The sequence below is a fragment of the Oncorhynchus masou genome, chromosome 24 (genome assembly GCF_036934945.1).
Source record: "Oncorhynchus masou masou isolate Uvic2021 chromosome 24, UVic_Omas_1.1, whole genome shotgun sequence".
Lineage (NCBI taxonomy): Eukaryota > Metazoa > Chordata > Actinopteri > Salmoniformes > Salmonidae > Oncorhynchus > Oncorhynchus masou.
In genome coordinates this window covers 85,378,463-85,403,569 of record NC_088235.1, presented here as the reverse complement: position 1 = coordinate 85,403,569, position 25,107 = coordinate 85,378,463, and the positions used below count along the sequence as shown (strand labels likewise).

The 25,107-nt window shown below is 42.3% G+C and overlaps 2 protein-coding genes across 3 annotated transcripts in view; both read left to right on the top strand.

The window, feature by feature from the left end:
- Positions 1-25,107, top strand: part of agbl4 (AGBL carboxypeptidase 4) — a 426,805-nt gene that overhangs the window by 279,492 nt on the left and 122,206 nt on the right. The gene's annotated exons all lie outside the window — the stretch shown is intronic.
- The window catches only part of bend5 (BEN domain containing 5), a 36,992-nt gene continuing 25,636 nt past the window's right edge, over positions 13,752-25,107 (top strand). For both annotated transcript variants that reach the window (XM_064935376.1, XM_064935375.1), the window contains exon 1: positions 13,752-14,049. In XM_064935376.1, the coding sequence (XP_064791448.1) occupies positions 13,872-14,049 (178 nt within the window). In that variant the 5' untranslated portion in view covers positions 13,752-13,871. The remainder of the gene's footprint in view (positions 14,050-25,107) is intronic.

Sequence of the window (25,107 nt, the reverse complement as noted above, 5' to 3'; positions counted from 1 at the left end):
ATACTTTTGTTTTTGTTATTGTTTGGTGGTAATGGCGCTGGTGGGAATAGGGGCCGTTTTACAGGCTCCTGACCAATTGTGCTATTTTGTGTGTTTTTTTGCGCTTATCTTAACTGTTGTACATAATGTTTCCGCCACCGTTTTCTATGACTGAAAAGAGCTTCTGGACATCAATACAGTTATCACTAACCCCGATTTGGACGAAGACTTCTACTTCAATGAGTCAGAGGTGAAAGACAAAATTATTGATTATCCCCGGACCAGGCTCAAATCCCTGACAATCGAAGAAGGAGGAGACTTGACTATAGAGGCCGGCGTGTGGATACCAGATAAGACTACGTTGGAGGGTGGATTAATCGTCTCTACCCTCTGTTCTATTAGCGAATGTGCAATCACTGGAGAATAAACTGGACTGTCATTTCAATGTGATCTGAAGAACTGTAATATCCTATGTTTCTCAGAGTCGTGTCTGAACAAGGTTAAGGTAAACAGCTGGTTTTCTATACATCGGCAGGACAGAATGGTGGCGTCGGGGAAGCTCAGGGGAGGTGGTGTATTTGTATTTATTAGGGATCCCCATTAGTTCCTGCCAAGGCAGCTGCTACTCTTCCTAGAGTCCAAACACACCAAAGCACCAACATTACATATTAAACAAGAATTGTGAACTATGTTTGTACTGAATGAGCTAAAGATAACTACATGATTCCATGTGTGTTATTTCGTAGTTTTGATGTCTTCACTATTATTCTACAATGTAGAAAATAGTCAAAATAAAGAAAAATCCTTGAATGAGTAGGTGTTCTAAAATTTTTGACCGGTGGTATAGTTTAGTCACATGATTTCTTAATTTGCAGTACGTTTGCCAGTTGGGCTGCCAGACTTATTTGCCATACATTTTGCCTCATCCCTCTCAACCATAACATTTTTCAATCCCTCTTCAATCCAAGGAGATTTGACATTCTTTACATTCATTTTCTTAATGGGTGCGTGCTTATTAGTAACTGGAATAAGCAATTTCATAAATGTGTCAAGTGCAGCAACTGTTTGCTCTTCATTACACACACCAGACCAGCAAATATTCTTTTCATCATCAACATATGAATCACTACAAAACTTCTTGTATGACCTCTTATACACTATATTAGGCCCAGCCTTTGGAACTTTGGTTTTCTGGTTTTCACAACAAAGTGGTGCACAATCTCTAATATTAAGGAAGTCTTGAGGTTCTGCTCGCCTAGGTTAGAATAGCTCATGATAAGCTGTAGACCATACTATTTATTTTCAACTATATTTTTCTTCCAAATCATCTTGACTCCTGGACTCTGTTCGCGCATGTCAAGGCTGCGTTAAGACAATTTATCAATGACCCAAGACCAGCTCAGTTAATCCCTACCATTTTGACAATGAGTCATCATAATGCTGCATCAAATGTACATTATACTAGAGGCATTGGCAGACACAATGTAAGTAACTTAATTTATGTCCCCTAATTGCCCTGAACACCTCTGTTAATCCTACAGCTATTGTATGCAGTAATCATGAGCCTATGAACCAGATTTATACTGTTAGCACTTAGGCGGTGTGCCCTAGAAATAAGACCAGTTTGTGCAGCTCACCCTGCATTATCAGCTCCAATATAAATAACATGGCCAAGTCTACTTCGGAATAACTTCCCAATAAAGCATTAAAAACAATCAAGCAACCCAGAAAAGTACTAAAAATAGCCCATATCAGCATACGCAGCCTGAGAAACAAGGTCCATGGAGTCAATAACTTGCTTGTAACAGATGACATTCATATTCTGACTATCTCTGAAACTCACTTATATAATACCGTTGATACAGTGGTAGCAATAGATGATTATGACATGTATTTAGAGATTATCTAATGTTAAATACTGTTGAAGTAATATGGCTACAGGTTCATCTGCTTCACCTAAAGCCCATTCTTGTGGGAAGCTGCTATAGACCACCAAGTGCTAACAGTCAGTATCTGGATAATATGTCTGAAATGTTTGATAATGTATGTGATATCAACAGAGAAGTATATTTTCTGGGTGATTTAAGTATGGACTGGCTCTCATCAAGCTGCCCACTCAAGAAAAAAAGTCAAACTGTAAACAGTGCCTGCAACCTGGTTCAAGGTGTCAGTCAACCTACAGTACAGGATTTTTACAAACAGCACAGGAATGACATCTTCAACATGTATTGATCACTTCTTTACTAGTGCTGCAGAAATTTGCTTTGAAGCAGTATCCAAATCCAAAGGATGTAGTGATCACAATATAATAGCCATATCTAGGAAAACCAAAGTTCCGAAGGCTGGGCCTAATATAGTGTATAAGAGGTCATACAATAAGTATTGTAGTGATTCATATGTTGATGATGTAAAGAATATTTGCTGGTCTGGTGTGTGTAATGAAGAGCAAACAGTTGCTGCACTTGACACATTTATGAAATTGCTTATTCCAATTACTAATAAGCACGCATCCATTAAGAAAATGACTGTAAAAACAGTTAAATCCCCTTGGATTGATGAGGAATTTAAAAATGTATGGTTGAGAGGGATGAGGCAAAAGGTATGGCAAATAAGTCTGGCAGCCCAACTGATTGGCAAACGTACTGCAAATTAAGAAATCATGTGACTAAGCTAAAGAAAAATAAACTATACTATGAAACAAAGATAAATAATATAAAGAATGAGAGTAAAACGCTTTGTAGCCCCTTAAATGACATTTTGAGGGAAACAGCCAACTTGGCTCCATCATTCATTCAATCAGATGGCTCATTTATCACCAAACCCACTGATGTTGCCAACTACTTTAATTACTTTTTCATTGGCAAGATAAGCAAACTTAGGGATGACATGCCAGCAACTCTACACATCCAAGTATATCTGACCAAATTATGAAAGACAAGAATTGCACTTTTGAATTCCGTAAAGTCAGTGTGGAAGAGGTGGAAAAAATATTGTTGTTTATCAACAATGACAAGCCACCGGGGTCTGACAATCTGGATGGAAAATTACTGAGGATAATAGTGGATGATATTGCCACTCCTATTTGCCACATCTTCAATTTAAGCCTACTAGAAAGTGGGTGCCCTCAGGCTTGGAGGGAAGCTAAAATCATTCTGCTACCCAAGAATAGAACCCCCATTGCTGGCTCAAATAGCTGACCAATCAGCCTGTTACCAACCCTTTGTAAACTTCTGGAAAAAATGGTGTTTGACCAGATACAATGCTATTTGACAGTAAACAAATTGACAACATAATTTCAGCATGCATATAGGGAAGGACACTCAACAAGCACAGCACTTACGCACTTGACAGATGATTGGCTGAGTGAAATTGATGATAAAATTATTGTGGTACGGTCTTGTTAGACTTCAGTGCAGCTTTTGACATTATCAATCATAGTCTGCTGCTGGAAAAACGTATGTGTCATGGCTTTACACCCCCTGCTATAATGTGGATAAAGAGTTACTTGTCTAACAGAACCCAGTGGGTGTTCTTTAATTGAAGCCTCTCAAACATAATCCAGGTAGAATCAGAAATTCCCCAGGGAAGCTGTTTATGCCCCTTACATTTTTCAATCTTTACTAACGACATGCAACTGGCTTTGAGTAAGGCCAGTGTGTTTATGTATGTGGATGACATAACACTACTGTATACACGTCAGCTATTACAGCGACTGAAATGACTGCAACACTTAACAAAGAGCTGCAGTAAGTTTCGGAATGGGCAGCAAGGAATAAGTTAGCCCTAAATATTTCCAAAACTAAAAGCATTGTATTTGGGACAAATCATTCACTAAACCCTAAATCTCAACTACATCTCGTAATGAATAATGTGGAAATTGAGCAAGTTGAGGTGACTAAACTGCTTGGAGTAACCCTGGATTGTAAACTGTCATGGACAAAACATATTGATACAACAGTAGCTAAGATGGGGAGAAGTTTATCCATAATAAACAATGCTATCAACAAGGCATGTTCTACAGGCCCTAGTTTTGTCTCACCTATACTACTGTTCAGTAGTGTGGTCAGGTGCCACAAAGAGGGACTTGGGAAAATTGCAGTTGGCTCAGAACAGGGCAGCACGGCTGGACCTTAAAAGTACACAGAGAGCTAACATTAACGACATGCATGTCAATCTCTCATGGATCAAAGTGGAAGAGAGATTGACTTCATCATTACTTGCTTTTGTAAGAGGTGTTCACAAGCTGAATGTACCGAGCTGTCTGTTTAAAATACTAGCACACAGCTCAGTCACCCATGCATACCCCACAAGACATGCCACCTGTAACGGCTCTCGTTTGTAGAAGGAGACCAAGGCACAGCGTGGTAGTCGTATATCATATTTTTATTGACAACACAAAATAACAAAGACAAAAAAATGAAAGCACACAGTTCTGTCAGGCTCAGATACTAAACAGAAAACAAGATCCCACAAAACCCAAAAGGAAAATGACAACTTATACAGTATATGATCCCCAATCAGAGACAACGATAGACAGCTGCCTCTGATTGGGAACCACACTCGGCCAAAAACAAAGAAATAGAAAACATAGACTTTCCCACCCGAGTCACACCCTGACCTAACCGAACATAGAGAATAATAAGGATCTCTAAGGTCAGGGCGTGACACCACCAGAGGTCTCTTCACAGTCCCCAAGTCCAGAACAGACTATGGGTTGCGCACAGTACTACATAGAGCAATAACTACATGGAGCTCTATTCCACAACAATGACTTAAAAGCAGGTAAAAATACACCTTATGGAACAGCAGGGACTGTGAAGCAACACAAACATAGGCACAGACACATGCATACACACACATGATAACATACATGCATGCATTTTGCAGTGTAGATATGTGGAAGTGGAGTATAGGTCTGAGGGCACACACTTAGTGTGTTGTGAATTCTGCAATGCATGTATTGTAATGTTTTTAAAATTGTATATAACTGCCTTTATTTTGTAGGACCCCAGGAAGAGTAGCTGCTGCCTTGGCAGCAGAATCCATAATAAACACAGATAGCTGTCTATTTACAGTTGAAGTCGGAAGTTTACATACACCTCAGCCAAATACATTTAAACTCAGTTTTTCACAATTCCTGACATTTAATCCTAGTAAAAAATGTCCTGTTTTTGGACAGTTAGGATCACCACTTTATTTTAAGAATGTGAAATGTCAGAATAATAGTAGAGAGAATTATTTATTTCAGCTTTTATTTCTTTCATCACATTCCCAGTGGGTCAGAAGTTTACATACACTCAATTAGTATTTGGTAGCATTGCCTTTAAATTGTTTAACTTGGGTCAAACGTTTTGGGTAACCTTCCACAAGCTTCCCATAAAAAGTTGGGTGAATTCCTCCTGACAGCTGGTGTAACTGAGCCTCCTTGCTCGCACAGGGTTTTTCAGTTCTGCCCACACATTTTGTATAGGATTGAGGTCAGGGCTTCGTGATGGCCACTCCAATACTTTGACTTTGTTGTCCTTAAGCCATTTTGCCAAGTATACTTTGGAAGTATACTTGCGGTCATGGGCCATTTGGAAGACCCATTTGCGACCAAGCTTTAATTTCCTGACTGATGTCTTGAGATGTTTCTTCAATATATCTGCATCATTTTCCTACCTCATGATGCTATCTATTTTGTGAAGTGCACCAGTCCCTCCTGCAGCAAAGCACCCCCACAACATAATGCTGTCACCCCGTGCTTCACATTTGGGATGGTGTTCTTCTGCTTGCAAGCCTCCCCCCTTTTTCCTCCAAACATAACGATGGTCATTATGGCCAAACAGTTCTATTTTTGTTTCATCAGACCAGAGGACATTTCTCCAAAAAGTACGATCTTTCTCCCCATGTGCAGTTGCAAACCTTAGTCTGGCTTTTTTTATGGCAGTTTTGGAGCAGTGGCTTCTTCCTTGCTAAGCGGCCTTTCATGTTATGTCGATATAGGACTTTTTTTTACTGTGGATATAGATACTTTTGTACCGGTTTCCTCCAGCATCTTCACAAGGGCCTTTGCTGTTGTTCTGGGATTGATTTGCACTTTTCGCACCAAAGTACATTCATCTCTAGGAGACAGAACGGGTCTCCTTCCTGAGCGGTATGACGGCTACATGGTCCCATGGTGTTTATACTTGCTTACTATTGTTTGTTCAGATAAATGTGGTACCTTCAGGCGTTTGGAAAATGCTCCCAAGGATGAACCAGACTTGTGGAGGTCTACAATTTTTTTCTGAGGTCTTGGCTGATTTATTTTGATTTTCCCATGATGTCAAGCAAAGAGGCACTGAGTTTGAAGGTAGGCCTTGAAATACATCCACAGGTACACCACCAATTGACTCAAATGATGTCAATTAGCCTATCAGAAGCTTCTAAAGCCATGACATATTTTTCTGGAATTTTCCAAGCTGTTTAAAGGCACAGTCAACTTAGTGTATGTAAACTTCTGACCCACTGCAATTGTGATACAGTGAATTATAAGTGAAATAATCTGTCTGTAAACAATTGTTGGAAAAATGACTTGTGTCCTGCGCAAAGTAGATGTCCTAACCGACTTGCCAAAACTATAGTTTGTTCACAAAAAATGTGTGGAGTGGTTGAAAAACAAGTTTTAATGACTCCAACCTAAGTGTATGTAAACGTCCAACTTCAACTGTACCTCCGCCAACCGATGCTGGCCGTAAAACCACACTCAACAAGATGTATAGGGCCATAAGCAAAGAAGTAAATGCTCAACCAGAGGCGGCGCTCCCAGTGGCTGGTGACTTTAATGCAGGAAATCAGAAATCCGTTTTACCTCATTTCTACCAGCATTTCACCTGTGCAACTAAAGGTGAAAAAACTCTAGATCACCTTTACTCCACACACAGAGACACATACAAAGCTCTCCCTCGCCCTCCATTCAGCAAATCTGACCATTTCTCTATCCTCCTGCTTACAAGCAAAAACTCAAAGAGGAAGTCCCAGTGATGCGCTCAATATAGAAGTGGTTCCATGAATCGGATGCTAAACTACAGGACTGTTTCACTAGCAAAGACTGGAATATGTTCTTGGATTCATCCAATGGCACCGGGTTCATTAATAAGTGCGTTGACGTCGTGGTCCCCACAGTGACCGTACGTACATATACCAACCAGAAGCCATGGATTACAGGCAATATCCGCACTGAGCTAAAGGCTAGAGCCTACGCTTTCAAGGATCAGGAAACTAATCCGCTACACCCTCCGACGAACCATCAAACGGGTAAAGCGTCAATACAGGACCAAGATCAATTCCTACTGCACCGGCTCTGACGCTCGTCGGATGTGGCAGGTCTTGCAAACTGTCACAGATTACAAAGGGAAACCTACCAGACAAGCTAAATACCTTCTATGCTCGCTTCGAGGCTAGCAACACTGAACCATGCATGAGAGCACCAGCTGTTTTGGATGACTGTGTGATTACGCTCTCTGTAGTCGGATGTGAGTAAGACCTTTAAACATGTAAACATTCACAAGGCCGCAGGGCCAGATGGATTACCAGGACACATACTCAGAGCTTGCGCTGACCAGCTGGCAAGTGTCTTCTGACATTTTCAACCTCTCCCTGACTCAGTCTGTAATACTTACATGTTTTAGGCAGACCACCATAGTCTGTGTGCCCAACAACGCCAAGGTAACCTGTCTAAATGACTATCGCCCCATAGCACTCACATCTGTAGCCATTAAAAGCTTTGAAAGACTGGTCATGGCTCACATCAACACCATATTGACAGACACCCTGGACCTACTCCAATTTGCATACCGCCCCAACAGATCCACAGATGATTCCATCTCTATTGCAATCCACACTGCCCTTTCCCATCTGGACAACAGGAACATCTACCTGAGGATGCTGTTCAGCGTTCAACAACATTGTGCTCTCCAAGCTCATCACTAAACTGACCCTAGGATTAAACATCTCCCTCTGCAACTGGAGGGCCACCCCAGGTGGTTAGAGCTGGCAACAACACATCCGCCATGATGACCCTCAACATGAGGTTCCCTTGAGTGTGTGCTTAGTCCCCTTCTGTACTCCCTGTTCACCCTCGACTGCACAACTCCAACACCATCATTAAGTTTGCTAAAAACACGAAGGTGGTAGGCCTGATTACCGACAATTATAAGACATCCTATAGGTAGGAGGTCAGAGACTTGGCAGTATGATGCCAGGAAAACAACCTCTCCTTCAAGCTCAAGAAAGACAAAGGAGCTGATCGCTGACTACAGGAAATGGAAGGCCGAGCATGTCCCCATTCACATTGACGGGGCTGTAGTGGAGCGGGTCAAGTGCTTGAAGTTCCTCGGTGTCCACATCACTAAAGATCTATCTTTTTTTTCACCTTTATTTAACCAGGTAGGCTAGTTGAGAACAAGTTCTCATTTGCAACTGCGACCTGGCCAAGATAAAGCATAGCAGTGTAAACAGACAACACAGAGTTACACATGGAGTAAACAATTGACAAGTCAATAACACAGTAGGAAAAAAAAGGGAGTCTATATACATTGTATGCAAAAGGCATGAGGAGGTAGGCGTATAATTGCAATTTTGCAGATTAACACTGGAGTGATAAATGATCAGATGGTCATGTACAGGTAGAGATATTGGTGTGCAAAAGAGCAGAAAAGTAAATAAATAAAAACAGTATGGGGATGAGGTAGGTAAAATTGGGTGGGCTATTTACCGATAGGCTATGTACAGCTGCAGCGATCGGTTAGCTGCTCAGATAGCAGATGTTTGAAGTTGGTGAGGGAGATAAAGGTCTCCAACTTCAGCGATTTTTGCAATTCGTTCCAGTCACAGGCAGCAGAGAACTGGAACGAAAGGCGGCCAAATGAGGTGTTGGCTTTAGGGATGATCAGTGAGATACACCTGCTGGAGCGCGTGCTACGGGTGGGTGTTGCCATCGTGACCAATGAACTGAGATAAGGCGGAGCTTTACCTAGCATGGACTTGTAGATGACCTGGAGCCAGTGGGTCTGGCGACGAATATGTAGAGAGGGCCAGCCGACTAGAGCATACAGGTCGCAGTGGTGGGTGGTATAAGGTGCTTTAGTGACAAAACGGATGGCACTGTGATAAACTGCATCCAGTTTGCTGAGTAGAGTGTTGGAGGCAATTTTGTAGATGACATCGCTGAAGTCGAGGATCGGTAGGATAGTCAGTTTTACTAGGGTAAGTTTGTTGCGGAATAGAAAGCGTGATTTGATTTTCTGTCAGGATTTGGCTTTGTTGCGGTTTTGGTCACTAGATGCCCCCATTGTGCTTTTTGACTTGTGTTTTTTCCCTAGATTTGATTTTTTAAACGATTGGAGATGTTTGATATGACTCTGGAAGGAGAGTTTACAGTCTAGCCAGACACCTAGGTACTTATAGATGTCCACATATTCAAGGTCGGAATCATCCAGGCTGGTGATGCTAGTCAGGCGAACAGTTGAAAAGCATGCAATTGGTTTTACTAGCGTTTAAGAGCAGTTGGAGGCCACGGTCCACATGGTCCACACACATCAATATAGTTGTGACGAGAGCACGACAACGCCTTTCCCCCCCTGGAGGCTGAAAAGATTTGGCATGGGCCCTCAGATCCTCAAAAAGTTCTAAAGCTGCAACATTTTTTATTTTACCAGGCAAGTCAGTTAAGAACAAATTCTTATTTTCAATGACGGCCTAGTAACAGTGGGTTAACTGCCTGTTCAGGGGCAGAACAACAGATTTAGTACCTTGTCAGCTCGGGGATTTGAACTTGCAACCTTTCGGTTACTAGTCCAATGCTCTAACCACTAGGCTACACTGCCGCCCCAACATTGAGAGCATCTTCACCGCTTGGTATGTCAACTGCTTGGCATCCGACCACAAGGCGCTACAGAGGGTAATGCGTTGCGTACCTCCCAGTAAATCACTGGAGCCGAGCTCCCTGCCATCCAGGCCCTCTCTACCAGGTGGTGTCAAAAGAAGGTCCTAAACATTATCAAAGACTCCAGCCACCCAAGTCATAGACTCTTCTCTCTGCTACCGCACAGAAAGCGGAACTGATGCACAATGTCTGGAATCAACAGGACACTGAACAACTTCTACTTCCAAGCCATAAGACTGCTAAATAGTTAGTTCGGGTAGCTATTAGTTAACGATTCATCTGCATTGACCCTTTTTGCACTAACACTTTTGACTCATCACATACGCTGCTGTTACTGTTTATTATCATCCTGTTGCCTAGTCACTTTATCCCTACCTATATGTACATATCTACCTCAATTACCTCGTACCCCTGCACATCAACTCTGCACTGATATCCCGTGTATATAGCCAAGTTATCTTTACTCATTGCGTACTTATTCCTTGTGTTATTATTTTTCTATGATTTTTTTTCTCTCTTCAGTGTTTTGAAAGGGCCGTATGTAAGCATTTCACTGTTAGTCTACACCTGTTGTTTACAAAGCATGTGACAAATGACATTTTATTTTATTTTATACTTTGGGATTTTGGCAATTAGGCCCTTTACTTTCCCAGATGCTAGTAGAGTCAGATGCTAGTAGATACCCATAGACTCCCAGCCATTGCACTAATGCTAGTTATGCATTGGCTTACAAAACTACCTCTAACTTTCTTCATACTGGACACAGAGACATAAAAATGGTATCCACAAGTTAATCTGACCCTGGGGAAGAGATGCATTGCCAAAATCCCGAAGTATCCCTTTAACGCATATTTCGATTAGTTCACCAAATTATCCTGCTGTCCCTGCTGTATGCTCATTTGCCTGGCAAAGGCTGTGGCGTTCTGCATGCCAGCCTGCTGGCGTTAAACTCAGCCAGCCATCAGGCACACCTGTGCTAGCGTCTGTCCATCGCACATATTGGCACAGGTGCTTTGTTTTGATTGGCTGTGCTCTAATGTTAATGCATCCCTAGCATCACAGCGTTTTTACCAAAATCCCATGTCCACTTGAAAGCCCCAGGCGTGAAGGGACTAAAGACCTGCTGTGAACATATGCGAAGCCCTTTTGAATTCCAGGCACAACGAGATGACGTCCGTCTCAGCAGTCTAATTCCATCATCATCATTATTGCTATTATCCCATGTCTCTTTTTAATACAGGGTAATGTATCACCAATAAAGATAAATGAGAGAGGCAGCGAGGAGCTAATTGGGAGGACATGATGTCTGACTCTACACTGACTAAAGTTTACAGTGTTAACTGCTCCCAAAGCATCAGGAAAATTCAACCTTTATGTAGCCCAACTTCTCTGTTAGTACCACTGAGGCGATAGATTTTGTCCTCATTGTATTACATTCTAACTGTGCTATAAAGGTGTATTTAACATGCTGCTTTTATGTATTTAAGGGTGGGGAAACGTCAGTCTACACAGTTTCTTGTGTAATGTCATTTTTACATATGGCAGCCCTACTTTTGGTTCGTAGTTTTAATGGTTTTAGGTATATCTATTCTCATTCCACAGTGAGTGCAGTGTTTAGAATTAGTGTGCAGATCCGTTAAGGCACATGCTGGGGGTCAGGTTGCTTGAGGTAGGACAGGGGAAGTTCAGTCTTAAGCCTGAGACACTTCAAAACAACAGCTCCTGGAATTGAGCTGTTTTATTGTGCCAGACACAGGCTTGAGGACCTAGCCATTGGACAGTGGATTAGATTAACAGTAATCCTCCATTGGAGACATTGGAGACGAGAAGCTGCTGAAATCTTGCCTACCAGTGATACTCACTGGTCTAGTTTATTACAAGTGTCCTTTGTCTTTCTAAAAAATGTTGTTTTTCTCGTTGTCTTATCCCAGGATGATGGACATTAAACTCATACACAACTCATTTTCCTATGAATGTTAGCAATTTACACTGAGTGCACAAAACATTAGGGACACCTTCCAAATATTGAGTTGCACCCCCTTTTGCCCTCTGAACAGCCACAATTATTTGGCACATGGACTCTACAAGGTGTCGAAAGCGTTCCACAGAGATGATAGCCCAGGTTGACCCCAACGATTCCCACAGTGATGTCAAGTTAGCTGGATAGTGTACCATTCTTGATACACACAGGAAACTTTTGAGCATGAAAAACCCAGCCGCTTTGCAGTTCTTGACACTCAAACCAGTATGCCTGGCACCTACAACCATACACCGTTTAAAGGCACTTAAATATGTTGTCTTGCCCATTCACCATTTGAATGGCACACATACACAATCCATGTCTCAATATTCTCAAGGATTAAAAATCCTTCTTTAACTTGCTCCTCCCCTTCACTGATTGAAGTGGATTTTACTGGTGGCATCAATAAGGGATCATAGCATTCACTGGGATTCTTCTGATCAGTCTATGTCATGTTTTGTACACTCAGTGTATATCAGTGTATTACTTAGCACTTTATTTTGGTACTGATTCCCACTCACATGTACACTGCAGAAAATATTTTAGCTGCCCAGAGAGATCCCCACTGGGGTTACAGCGGTAGTAGCTAGCTACCACATTGAAATAGGAGATCAAACTCTAGTACAACAATTGAAATAGCCAACTGGTTACCTGTCCTCATTCTCCGTCAGAAAACATCTCCACTGGACAATAACTCTCAGAACTCTCAGTAAGAGGAAACTCACAAGTGAAATTACAGCAACCTATGCCCCGAGCCTTGATGTCTGATCTGAATCAAAAAATGAAATTAAATAACAGAGTAGAAAAGGCATCCAAGTTCTGCATCAGTTACTTTTCAATTACGACAGGCGAAGCAGAACGAAATTGTTAGTGCCATTTATCGACTATGCTACTCTCTATTAAAGTACAAGTGAAGAAATCCATTCCATTGTGAAACAGCCGGACTATTTTACTATAACAAAGAGTTTCCTTTCTGTCAGATGGCTTTTGTCATCTAGTGTGAAGAAAAGGTACACCAGGCAACACATTGACTGAGACACACTTGTACGCCCACAGACAAATAGAATCAGAGATCAGACCAGATAATCATCTCTGTGGCCCTTCTTCTCTTCTCTTGGTTTCATTCCAGGGGGTTGAGGACTCAATGGGACCTACAGAGGCAGATTGAAAGTAATAGGTGAATGTATTGATTACAATAATGATTGGTTTGTGGAAATGCCATGTCTTTAACTGGAAGTATCTGGAAAGAAACAGCAGGAAAAAAGCTGAAATATTACAGTCAGCTCACTAGGAACCATTTTTCTTGAATATCCCCAGTAGTTTAGGAAGTTGACTTTTATTGTATTTCAAACTATGATTGCCATATGTACAAACACCAAAATAAAGATTCCTTTAGATTACACTTCTGTGATGACAAATGTGTGATTTATCACAGTCACAATCACAAACAAGGTAATATCCTGCATATCCTTTTGAATTACAGTAACGGGAGGACTTTAAATCAATCACGTTTTGTGCCCCCGCCCCCTACATTTTTTTTTTTTTTTTTTAAGCATTAAAAAAAAAAATGTTAAATCACTTTATGGCGCAAAGACTGTCATTTTTCCGCTGTCAGGGTTGAGATGCGGGTTTGACTGAATCCCTGTCCATGCCTTTACTGTAGGATATTGTGTGTGCCCTGTGTTGATATGTGTACTCTGTCAGTAAATATATATTTAATTACATTTTTCATGAATTTATTTTACATTTTAATTTTGATGAAGAAACTATTCGTTTATTCTTCTCTCCATTAGCAATGTCTTGTGATGGAGCGCGCGGCAAATATCCTGAAGTGATATAGACCAGGCCAGAGTAGCAGAGGGCAGAATAGAAACCCTCTCCAATTCCACTTTTATATTTGTTTAAATACTTATACTTAGAGGGAAAACTGTCAACCAATCCAAAGTAAAGGACCAAAGAAAAATAATGTATGCTTTTGTGAGGTTCTTGGAAGACGATATGTGCTACGCTTTACCTGCTTCAAATGTGAAAGATTTTAGACCTCTGCACAAAACAGATTTTGATAATCAGGTGTATCTGGTTCTCAGAACAGAAGAGAATGGTGCAGGCCAGCCGGGCAAAGCACAGATTCTTGCCCTTGCAGGTAAGTTCGCTTCATGTTCTCTTTGTTTTACTGTTTATGCATTGAAATAGTTAAAATGTTTGAAGTGAAACATATCAGAGAAGAAGATACCACGGTCTTCTGTCAAAAACACTAACTTAGCTAGCTAGCTATTAAGCTAACATTGTTCTCGCAATGATGCTATTGCTAACGTTACCTAGTTTGCAAGTTTACATATATATTTGCTCTCATCACATATGTACATATGAAAGCTACATAGAGTTCTTGCTGACATTGTTTTCATCTAACGTGGCTAGCTATCTAAACTAGCTAATGTATAGATAGTCACATCAACGTTAGCTTGTTTGCTAATGTTAGCTGAGCCAGCCACTCACACATCCAGCTTGCTTACTAACATTGGATACGTTAGCTAGCAATACACAACACTTCGATACGATAGTTAGCTACGTGATGTGATTACTGTCACTGTCAGTCGACCTTTGGTAGCTAGCTCGGACAACGTCAAGCCAGCTGCATGCAAGTTAGCTAGCTATCAATATGTATCCAGCACGTCACCGGTTATAGCAAAAACATTTCCCCCTACACATATTTGAGTGGAACGTTTTGTTTATGCGTTCACACTTGCATCGTGTAACAGAGCAGCCACAAGTAGCTAGCTAAGCTTTACACCATCCATAACTATGGTATTTAGCACGATTATTAATAATCCTCGTGTCTGAGCAGTCCCTGGGTTTAAATATCTGAATGATCTCAGGTCCCTGGCTAATGTCAATTGAGTGTGCATTGGTTAGGTTTGTTGTTGTTTGAGATTGTCATAGTGTTGCTCGCTAACCCAACAATATTTCTCTCACAACAGAATTAGACGTATATGCACATTCTATAAACGTAGAAAAAAAAATCGAAGTTGCTTGAATCTTCACATTTCGAAGTGTTATTGTTGCTCTAGCTTTCCATTTATCCAGACTTAAAATGTAGAAGTAAGGTTGAGGCACTCATTCCGAATGGTTAAGGTTTGGAATAGGGTTTAAACAGAAAATAAAAACCAGTGTAAAAAAAAAACTGTCCACGACTGTGATCGAACATGCAACCTGGCTCACTTTTTAAGACATTTCTGAACGTCCTTAGGTCATGTATAGACGTCCAATGTCTATGTCAATCTTGAACGACCTGGCTGAGCTAACCGTATTCCTCTCTAGGTTCACACTGGATAGTTAGGTATGGAGCGAGATAGCAGCCAAAATGTTGAACATGCTTATCTTAAGGAAATCCATATGTAAATTGTTATGATAGTAAACCGATGTCAAAGCTGACCTGCATACCTATATAACGTAGGTAGGCACATGACGTAATAACGCCATGTAAAACTTTTCGCAACACAGCATTCCTAACCGAGCCCACAATGTCTGCTGTGTGGAACGAGCAGTCAACAAGTTGAGCAGTCATTTGAAAGAGTAAGAACATTTCAGTGAGGCAACTCAAATGTGATATGCATTAAAGCCAAGATAATGGAATTAATTTTCGTTGACAATCAACCTTTCTCCGTCGTGGGTGATGTTGGGTTTCACGACTGGTCGAACACCGGTACACACTACCAAGTGCGCTATTTTTTCAGATGTTGCCCTACCGGAGTTACACAGTAATAGCGTTACTATGGAAACCTGTTGGGTCTTTGCATGTCTAAAAAGGCACATGTCAAATAATACTATTTGACAATAGCACTATTTGGCGTTAAATAAGCTTTTAATTTGACACGTCAAAATACACAGTTTTGTTATAGAATGTTGTGTGTTCTGAATTTGCACGTGCAAACCAAGCCGACAATGACCAGACAACCTATACGGAGGTCATAGACGTGGCCGTGTGGTGCCAGGACAACAAGGAACTTGAAGCTCTCAACCTGCTCCACTGCAGCCCCATTGATGAGAATGGGGGCGTGCACGGGCCTCTTTTCTGTAGTTCACAATCATCTCCTTTGTCTTGATCACGTTAAGGGAGAGATCAAGACAAAGATCAACAAACTAACATGGTCCAAGCACACCAAGGCAGTCGTAAAGAGGGCACGGGTCCTCAGATCCTCAAAAGGTTCTTTAGCTGCACCATCGAGAGCATCCTGGTTGCATCACTGCCTGGTATGGCAACTGCTCAGCCTCTGACCGCTGAGCAGTTGGCACTACAGAGGGTAGTGCGAACAGCCCAGTACATCACCGAGGCCAAGCTTCCCGCCATCCAGGTCCTCTATACCAGGCAGGTGTCGGAGGAAGCCCCTAAAAAGCTGTACAAAAAGTCTGCAAACATCGGCCACAAACGATGTTTACAATAGCGCATTGGTAATAAGCATTATTTGACCGCAACTTCTGGGGTAGCTAGCTAGCTTTAGCTTGGTACCTAGCTAGCACCAATACAACCAGTCTGAAAACAATGACCAGTAGAAACTGCAGTCATTTTCAATATTCCTAGCAATGATTTAGGAATCCTTGTAAGTATTAGCTAGGTTGCCACTTCTTGTTCGCCTATTGAAATTGAACTTCAGTTCATGAAAATAAATAGCGAGCCAGCTTCTTAACCATGTTGCACAAAGCTAACGTTATACGCAGCCAGCTAGCTTCATCTGGCTAGTGAAGCTCGACCGGACCGGGTTATGTGTTGTGAAGCTAGCCATAATAAGGATTAGGCACAATAGTAGAATTTGCGGTTTGCCATTAAAGTACCTCTTTGAAAGTGATGCAGAAGGTTACAGTTGGTGGAATCATGCGATATTTAAAGTAGATGATGTTAAACAAGGTTGGAATGTGAAGCAATAAAATAGGGTATCAGTCTACTCGGTGACACCCACAGAACACAACTGTGAAGAGTTTACGCAAATATTGGCGTTGTACCTATTGTCGCGGGACTGACTGTGTGAAATCACCTCCCCAGTTAGCTTATTGAGTTGTCTCGCTGAAATCTTCTTACTCTTTCAAATGACTGCTCGACTTGTTGACTGCTCAATCCACACAGCAGACATTGTGGGCTAGGTTAGGTGTGTTTCATGCTGTGTAGCACCATAATTTGCAAATAAATTCATAAAAAAATCTGGATTTTTTTCCTCATTTTTCTGCCATAGTTGAAGTGTACCTATGATGAAAATTACAGGCCTCTCTCATCTTTTTAAGTGGGAGAATTTGCACAATTGGTGGCTGACTAAATACTTTTTTGCCCCACTACATGTGTAGAATGATACGTTTGCTTCTGTTGGCCATCAAGTAGCCTATTATCTTATAAGCCATTGTAGTCTACCATTGGATATAATACAGTGCATTCGGAAAGTATTCAGACCCTTTGACTTTTTCCACATTTTGTTACGTTACAGCCTTATTCTAAAATGTATTAAATAAAAAATGTTACTCATCAATCTGCACACTACCCCATAATGACAAAGTGAAATAGGTTTTTAGAAATGTTGGCAAATTTATAAATAAAATAAACATTTAAAAAAAAGAAATAACTTAAGTATTCAGAGCCTTTGCTATGAGACTCTAAATTGAGCCCAGGTGCATCCTGTTTACATTGTTCATCCTTGAGATGTTTCTACAACTTGGAGTCCACCTGTGGTAAATTCAATTGATTGGACATGATTTGGAAAGTAACACACCTGTCTATTTAAGGTCCCACAGTTGACAGTGCATGTCAGAGCAAAAACTAAGCCATGAAGTGGAAGGAATTGTCCTTAGTGCTTCGAGACAGGGTTGTGTCTCGGCACAGATCTGGGGAAGGGTACCAAAAAATGTGTGCAACAGTGAAGGACCCCAAGAACACAGTGGCCTCTATCATTCTTAAGTAGAAGTTTGGAACCACCAAGAATCTTCCTTGAGCTGGCTGCCTGGCCAAACTTAGCAGTCGGGGGAAAGTCCTTGGTCAGGGAGGTGACCAAGAACCCTATGGTCGCTCTGACAGAGCTCCAGAGTTCCTCTATGGAGATGGTTGTCCTTCTGGAAGGTTCTCCCATCTCTGCAACACCAATCAGGCCTTTATGGTAGAGTGGCCAGACGAGAGCCATTCCTCAGTAAAATGACAGCCCGATTGGAGTTTGCCAAAAGGCACCTAAAGGACTCTGACCATGGGAAACAATGGCTTGAATACAAAGTGTCACATCTGGAGGAAACCTGGCACCATCCCTACTGTGAAGCATGGTGGTGGAAGCATTATTCTGTGGGGATGTTTTTCAGCAGTAGGTACTGGGAGACTAGTCAGGATTGAGGGAAAGATGAACAGAGCAAAGTACAGAGAGAATCTTGATGAAAACCTGCTCAGGACCTCAGACTGGGGCGAAGGTTCACCTTCCAACAGGACAACGACCCTAAGCACACAGCCAAGACAATGCAGGAGCAGCTTCGGGGCAAGTCTCTGAATGTCCTTGAGTGGACCAGCCAGAGCCCGGACTTGAACCCAAAAGAACATCTCTGGAGAAACCTGAAAATAGCTGTGCAGCGAGGCTCCCCATCCAATCTGACAGAGCTTGACAGGATCTGCAGAGAAGAATGTGAGAAACTCCCCAAATACAGATGTGCCAAGCTTGTAGCGTCATACCCTAGAATACTTGAGACTGTAATCGCTGCCTGAGGTGCTTCAACAAAGTACTGAGTAAAGGGTCTGAATAATTATGTAAATGTAATTTTATGTTTTTTATACATTTGCAAAAGAATGTAAACACCTGTTTTTGCTTTGTTATTATGGGGTATTGTGTGTAATTGAAGGAGAAAAAGCACTAATCAATTTTAGAATAAGGTTCTGACGTAACAATGTTGAAAAACTCAAGGTGTCTGAATACTTTTCCGAATGCACTGTACCATACCCCAATGTGCCTTATTGCTTAATCATAGCAGTCAATGAGCAAAATCGACATCCATTGATGGAAAAATGACCTGCCGAGCTTAATAAGGGTAAATTATTTCTACTCTTGCTACATATTCAAATTCCTTTATTTTGTTATGTCATAGTAAAAATTATTTTTAGGTTAACCTAATTTTGCTTCAAACGTCATTACAAGTTACTACGATATTCCTTAGTTGGGTCGATAATATTATGGGAAAAGGGTTTATTGTATAAATATTGGAACTCCTTATCTTGCTGTGGAAAAAAATTGGCCTAGATTTTAGGCCTTTTGGGCAGGTTTTGAGTGGTCATTGGCAACCTTGGGAGTAATAGAGAATGGAGACTTAACTTGAAAATGTGCAGGATACCTCTTTCCGTGTTCCCTGACTTCCGTTTATTTTAGACTTATGCTTTTCACATCCTCATAGGCCGTTTGGTGTACGCTTTCTTTGTTTGTTGGCGAGATGAAACTACCAAAACTCTGAAAGGTTTTATTGTACGTCAGAATTGCAGCACAAGATTTGTTCAAGCCTAAAAAATGTCTTTAATTGTAACATGTTTGTATGTTCAAGATGAAATTTTATGTTTCACGCATGGCTTTTCTTACGATTTTAACAATTTAAGTATGGATTTTCTCACGAGCCTAACGATACGCATGTTCAACCTTTTAGCAGGTATCTTGTTCCATAGCTAGATAGCTAGAAAACACACACTTATGTGAAGTTTTCCACAATCGTGGAATTTGCTATCACCTTAAATTAAAGTTACGACTTGAAAGTATACAAAAAGTGGAATCATGCCATAGTTGGACTAGATAATGTTGGATTGTTATATCAATTCTACAAAAGACAGTAATTAGTTAATGTAAAAAGGTAGTTGGGAAAATAAAGAACTTTCTAAATGCAGATCTAAAATGGTTCTTATGAAGCTGTTTTCTGCCAAATGTGTTGCACTAATGTACACTGCTCAAAAAAATAAAGGGAACACTTAAGCAACACAATGTAACTCCAAGTCAATCACACTTCTGTGAAATCAAACTGTCCACTTAGGAAGCAACACTGATTGACAATAAATTTCACATGCTGTTGTGCAAATGGAATAGACAACAGGTGGAAATTATAGGCAATTAGCAAGACACCCCCAATAAAGGAGTGGTTCTGCAGGTGGGGACCACAGACCACTTCTCAGTTCCTATGCTTCCTGGCTGATGTTTTGGTCACTTTTGAATGCTGGCGGTGCTTTCACTCTAGTGGTAGCATGGGACGGAGTCTACAACCCACACAAGTGGCTCAGGTAGTGCAGCTCATCCAGGATGGCACATCAATGCGAGCTGTGGCAAGGTTTGCTGTGTCTGTCAGCGTAGTGTCCAGAGCATGGAGGCGCTACCAGGACACAGGCCAGTGCATCAGGAGACGTGGCGGAGGCCGTAGGAGGGCAACAACCCAGCAGCAGGATCGCTACCTCCACCTTTGCAAGGAGGAGCAGGAGGAGCCCTGCAAAATGACCTCCAGCAGGTCACAAATGTGCATGTGTCTGCTCAAACGGTCAGAAACAGACTCCATGAGGGTGGTATGAGGGCCCGACGTCCACAGGTGGGGTTTGTGCTTACAGCCCAACACCATGCAGGACGTTTGGCATTTGCCAGAGAACACCAAGATTGGCAAATTCGCCACTGGCGCCCTGTGCTCTTCACAGATGAAAGCAGGTTCACACTGAGCACATGTGACAGAGTCTGGAGACGCCGTGGAGAACGTTCTGCTGCCTGTAGCATACTCCGGCATGACCGGTTTGGCGGTGGGTCAGTCATGGTGTGGGGTGGCATTTCTTTGGGGGGCGGCACAGCCCTCCATGTGCTCGCCAGAGGTAGCCTGACTGCCATTAGGTACCGAGATGAGATCCTCAGACCCCTTGTGAGACCATATGCTGGTGCGGTTGTCCCTGGGTTCCTCCTAATGCAAGACCTCATGTGGCTGGAGTGTGTCAGCAGCTCCTGCAAGAGGAAGGCATTGATGCTATGGACTGGCCCGCCCGTTCCCCAGACCTGAATCCAATTGAGCACATCTGGGACATCATGTCTCGCTACATCCACCAACACAGACTGTCCAGGAGTTGGCGGATGCTCTAGTCCAGGTCTGGGAGGAGATCCCTCAGGAGACCATCCGCGACCTCATCAGGAGCATGCCCAGGCGTTGTAGGGAGGTCATACAGGCATGTGGAGGCCACACACACTACTGAGCCTCATTTTGACTTGTTTTAAGGATATTACATCAAAGTTGGATCAGCCTGTAGTGTGGTTTTCCACTTAAATTTTGAGTGTGACTTCAAATCCAGACCTCCATGGGTTGATAAATTTGATTTCCATTGATAATTTTTATGTGATTTTGTTGTCAGCACATTCAACTATGTAAAGAAAAAAGTATTTAATAAGAATATTTCATTCATTCAGATCTAGGATGTGTTATTTTAGTATTCCCTTTATTTTTTGAGCAGTGTATTTTCTGTGAAGGAAAACTAGTTGCACACCCCTGATCACTCTATATTAAAGCAAACAAAACACAGTTCACTATCAATATAAAACGCAGGTGAAATGGTTTAAAACTGATTTAAACATTTTTGTCTGTGTTTTGAAATGCAGATTTCTGAACTCTTAACGAGACCCCTGACTGAATGTATTGGGGGCATACTTATACACTTCATGACTAAAAGTATGTGGACACCTGCTCATTGAACATTTCATTCCAAAATCATGGTCATTAATATGGAGTTGGTCCCCCCCCCCCTTGCTGCTGTAACAGCCTCCACTCTTCTGGGAAGGCTTTTTACTAGATGTTGGAACGTTGCTGCGGGGACTTGCTTCCATTCAGCCACAAGCATTAGTGAGGTCCGGCACTGATGTTGGGCGATTAGACCTGGCTCGTAGTCCACGTTCCAATTCATCCCAAAGATATTTGATGGTGTTGAGGTCAAGGCTCTGTGCAGGCCAGTCAAGTTCTTCCACACCGATCTCGACAAGCCATTTCTATATGGAAATGCACAGGGGGCATTGTCATGCTGAAACATGAAAGGGCCCTCACACATTTGTATGCAATGTCATTGTATGCTGTAGTATTAAGATTTCCATTCACTGGAACTAAGGGGAACTAGCCCCAAAAATGTATTCTTCCTCCACCAAACTTTACAGTTGACATTCTACATTGGGGCAGGTAGCGTTGTCCTGGCATCCGTCAAACCCAAATCCGTCCGTCAGACTGCCAGATGGTTTATTAACAGAGTTCAGAACAAAGTAATCAATGACACCAAAACCTATGTCTTCATCACACTCCTCTGACCCCTCCATATTGTCCTCCTTCAACAAGGAATGTGCAAAGTTTGGCTACATTTTCTGGAAACATTTACATTTTTTGAGCATGAGTCTGTAGCCAATATGCATACAGTTTGACATGTAGGCCATTTTTTTTCTCCTTCAGACAAGTAAAGAAATCAGTTACCTTGTCTGAAGGACAAGTGGCTAAAAAAGTTCATGTCAAGCCCTGCAATACACCTAGGTTGACAAGTAAGCTTAATGTGTCACCTTTCTGTGCTTTGAGTCCTGCAATAAGAGCTATTTCATTAATAGTTGTGTAAACTCAGTTGTGTTGTCGGTCACCCATTTCATTGATCAACGATCCATAGGTAAGGCTGTACAGTGATAATCCAAGATGGCGAAGCAGTCGGACATGTGTTTTGTCTTGTGTAAATTGTTTTCCTTGTTTGTTTTTTCATATACGAAATATGTTAATATTCAGTCCGTAGATGGAAAGTGATATTGTCTCCTGCAACCCGACTCGCCCAATGTGGTACGGATCTGCTATTATACTTTAGAACCGGATACTCCCATCAGAAGTTAGCCAGCTATCTAGCTAGTAGTCAGTTAGCTACGGTCTTCACCGTTAACTCGGACACCAGCCAGCCTCCGCTCGGTCAATACCTGCCAGTCTGCACAGCGCAATATCAACCCAGAGCATATCAGACTGCTTTTTCTCTACCACATCTCTGGATTCCTAACGCAAGCTCTGGACCATTTATACCGGATCATCGCAGCTCGCTAGATGCAATCCGAGTGGCTAATCCTGGCTAACGCCTATGTCCCAAAGCAAACACCAGTTAGCCTTGAGCTAGCCTCAAGCTAGGCCCATTTCCCGGCTCGCCGAAAAGGTCTACAATACCTATTTTGCCAATTGGCCTGGACTCTTTATTGCCGACACGGAGCCCTGCCGATAAATCACGACTGGTCTGCTGACGTAATCGTTCGAGGTGGTTTCAACATGCTTTTCCATTGCAATGTCGCCGAAGACCCATCTGCTTGCCACGGCCCGCTAGCTTTCTGAATCACCGTGTCTCCAGCTCGCCTAGCGTAGTAGCGACTACTGAACGGCTCCCTGACTCACCTATTGCTGCTCATTGGACCCTATGATCACTTGGGTACACATGCCTCTCCCTAATGTCAATATTCCTTGTCTACTGCTGTTTAGGGTAGTTATTATTATTTTATTTTAGAGCCCCCAGCCCTGCCCTAAATGCCTTAGATAGCTCTTCTGTCGCACCCTCCACACATGCGGAGACTTGACCTGGCTCAACTGGTGCCTCCAGAGACGCAACCGCTCTCATCGCCACTCAATGCCTAGGTTTACCTCCACTGGACTCACTCACAACGGGTGTCCTGACTCCCTTGAGGTCATTAAAGATCCCATGGCACTTATCGTAAAAGTAGGGGTGTTAACCCCGGTGTTCTGGCTAATTTCCCAAGCTGTCCCTCATACCATCATGGTCACCTAATCACCCCCAGCTTACAATTGGCTCATTCATCCCCCTCCCTTGTAACTATTCCCCAGGTCATTGCTGTAAATGAGAATGTGTTCTCAGTCAACTTACCTGGTAAAATAAATCCTACCATACCCTTGTCTGTACATTATGCCCTGAATCTATTCTACTACACCCAGAAATCTGCTCCTTTTATTCTCTGTTCCCAACGCACTAGACGACCCACTCTTGTGGCCTTTAGCCGTACCCTTATCCTACTCCTCCTCTGTTCCTCTGGTGATGTAGTGAGCCCTGTAGCCCCCAGCACTACACCCATTCCCAAGGCGCTCTCATTATGTTGACTTCTGTAACCATAAAAGCCTTGGTTTCATGCATGTTAACATCAGAAGCCTCCTCCCTAAGTTTATTATATTCACTGCTTTAACACACTCCGCCAACCCTGATGTCCTAGCCGTATCTGATTCCTGGCTTAGGAAAGCCACCAAAATTTCCATCCCCAACTACAACATTTCCCGACAAGATAGACCTGCCAAAGGGGGCGGAATTGCAATCTACTGCAGAGAGAGCCTGCAGAGTTCTGTCATGCTATCCAGGTCTGTGCCCAAACAATTCAAGCTTCTACTTTTAAAAATCCACCTTTCCAGAAATAAGTCTCTCACCGTTGCCGCTTGTTATACACCCTTCTCAGCCCCCACTGTGCCCTGGACACGATATGTGAATTGATTTTCACCCCCATCTATCTTCAGAGTTCGTACTGTTAGGTGACCTAAACTGGGATATGCTTAACACCCCTGTCATCCTACAATCTAAGGTAGATACCTTCAGTCTCACACAAATTATCAAGGAACCTACCAGGTACAACCCTGAATCCGTAACCATGGGCAGCCTCATAGATATCATCCTGACCAACTTACTCTCTAAATACACCTCTGCTGTCTCCAACCAGGATCTCAGCGATCACTGCCTCATTGCCTGTGTCCGTAATGGGTCCGCGGTCAAACGACCACCCCTCATCACTGTCAAATGCTTCTTTAAACACTTCAGCGAGCCAGCCTTTCTAATCTACCTGGCCGGGTATCCTGGAAGGATATTGACCTTGTCAGTAGAGATGCCTGGTTGCTCTTTAAAAGTGTTTCCTTACCATCCTAAATAAGCATGGCACATTCAAAAAATGTAGAACTAAGGACATATATAGCTCTTGGTTCACTCCAGACTTGACTGCCCTTGACCAGCACAAAAACATCCTGTGGCGTACTGCATTAGCATCAAATGGCACTCGCGATATGCAACTTTTCAGGGAAGTAAGGAACAATCAGTTAGGAAAGCTAAAGCTAGCTTTTTCAAACAGATTTGCATCCTGTAGCACTAATTCCAAAGAGTTTTGGGACACTGAAGTCCATGGAGAATAAGAGCACCTCCTCCCAGCTG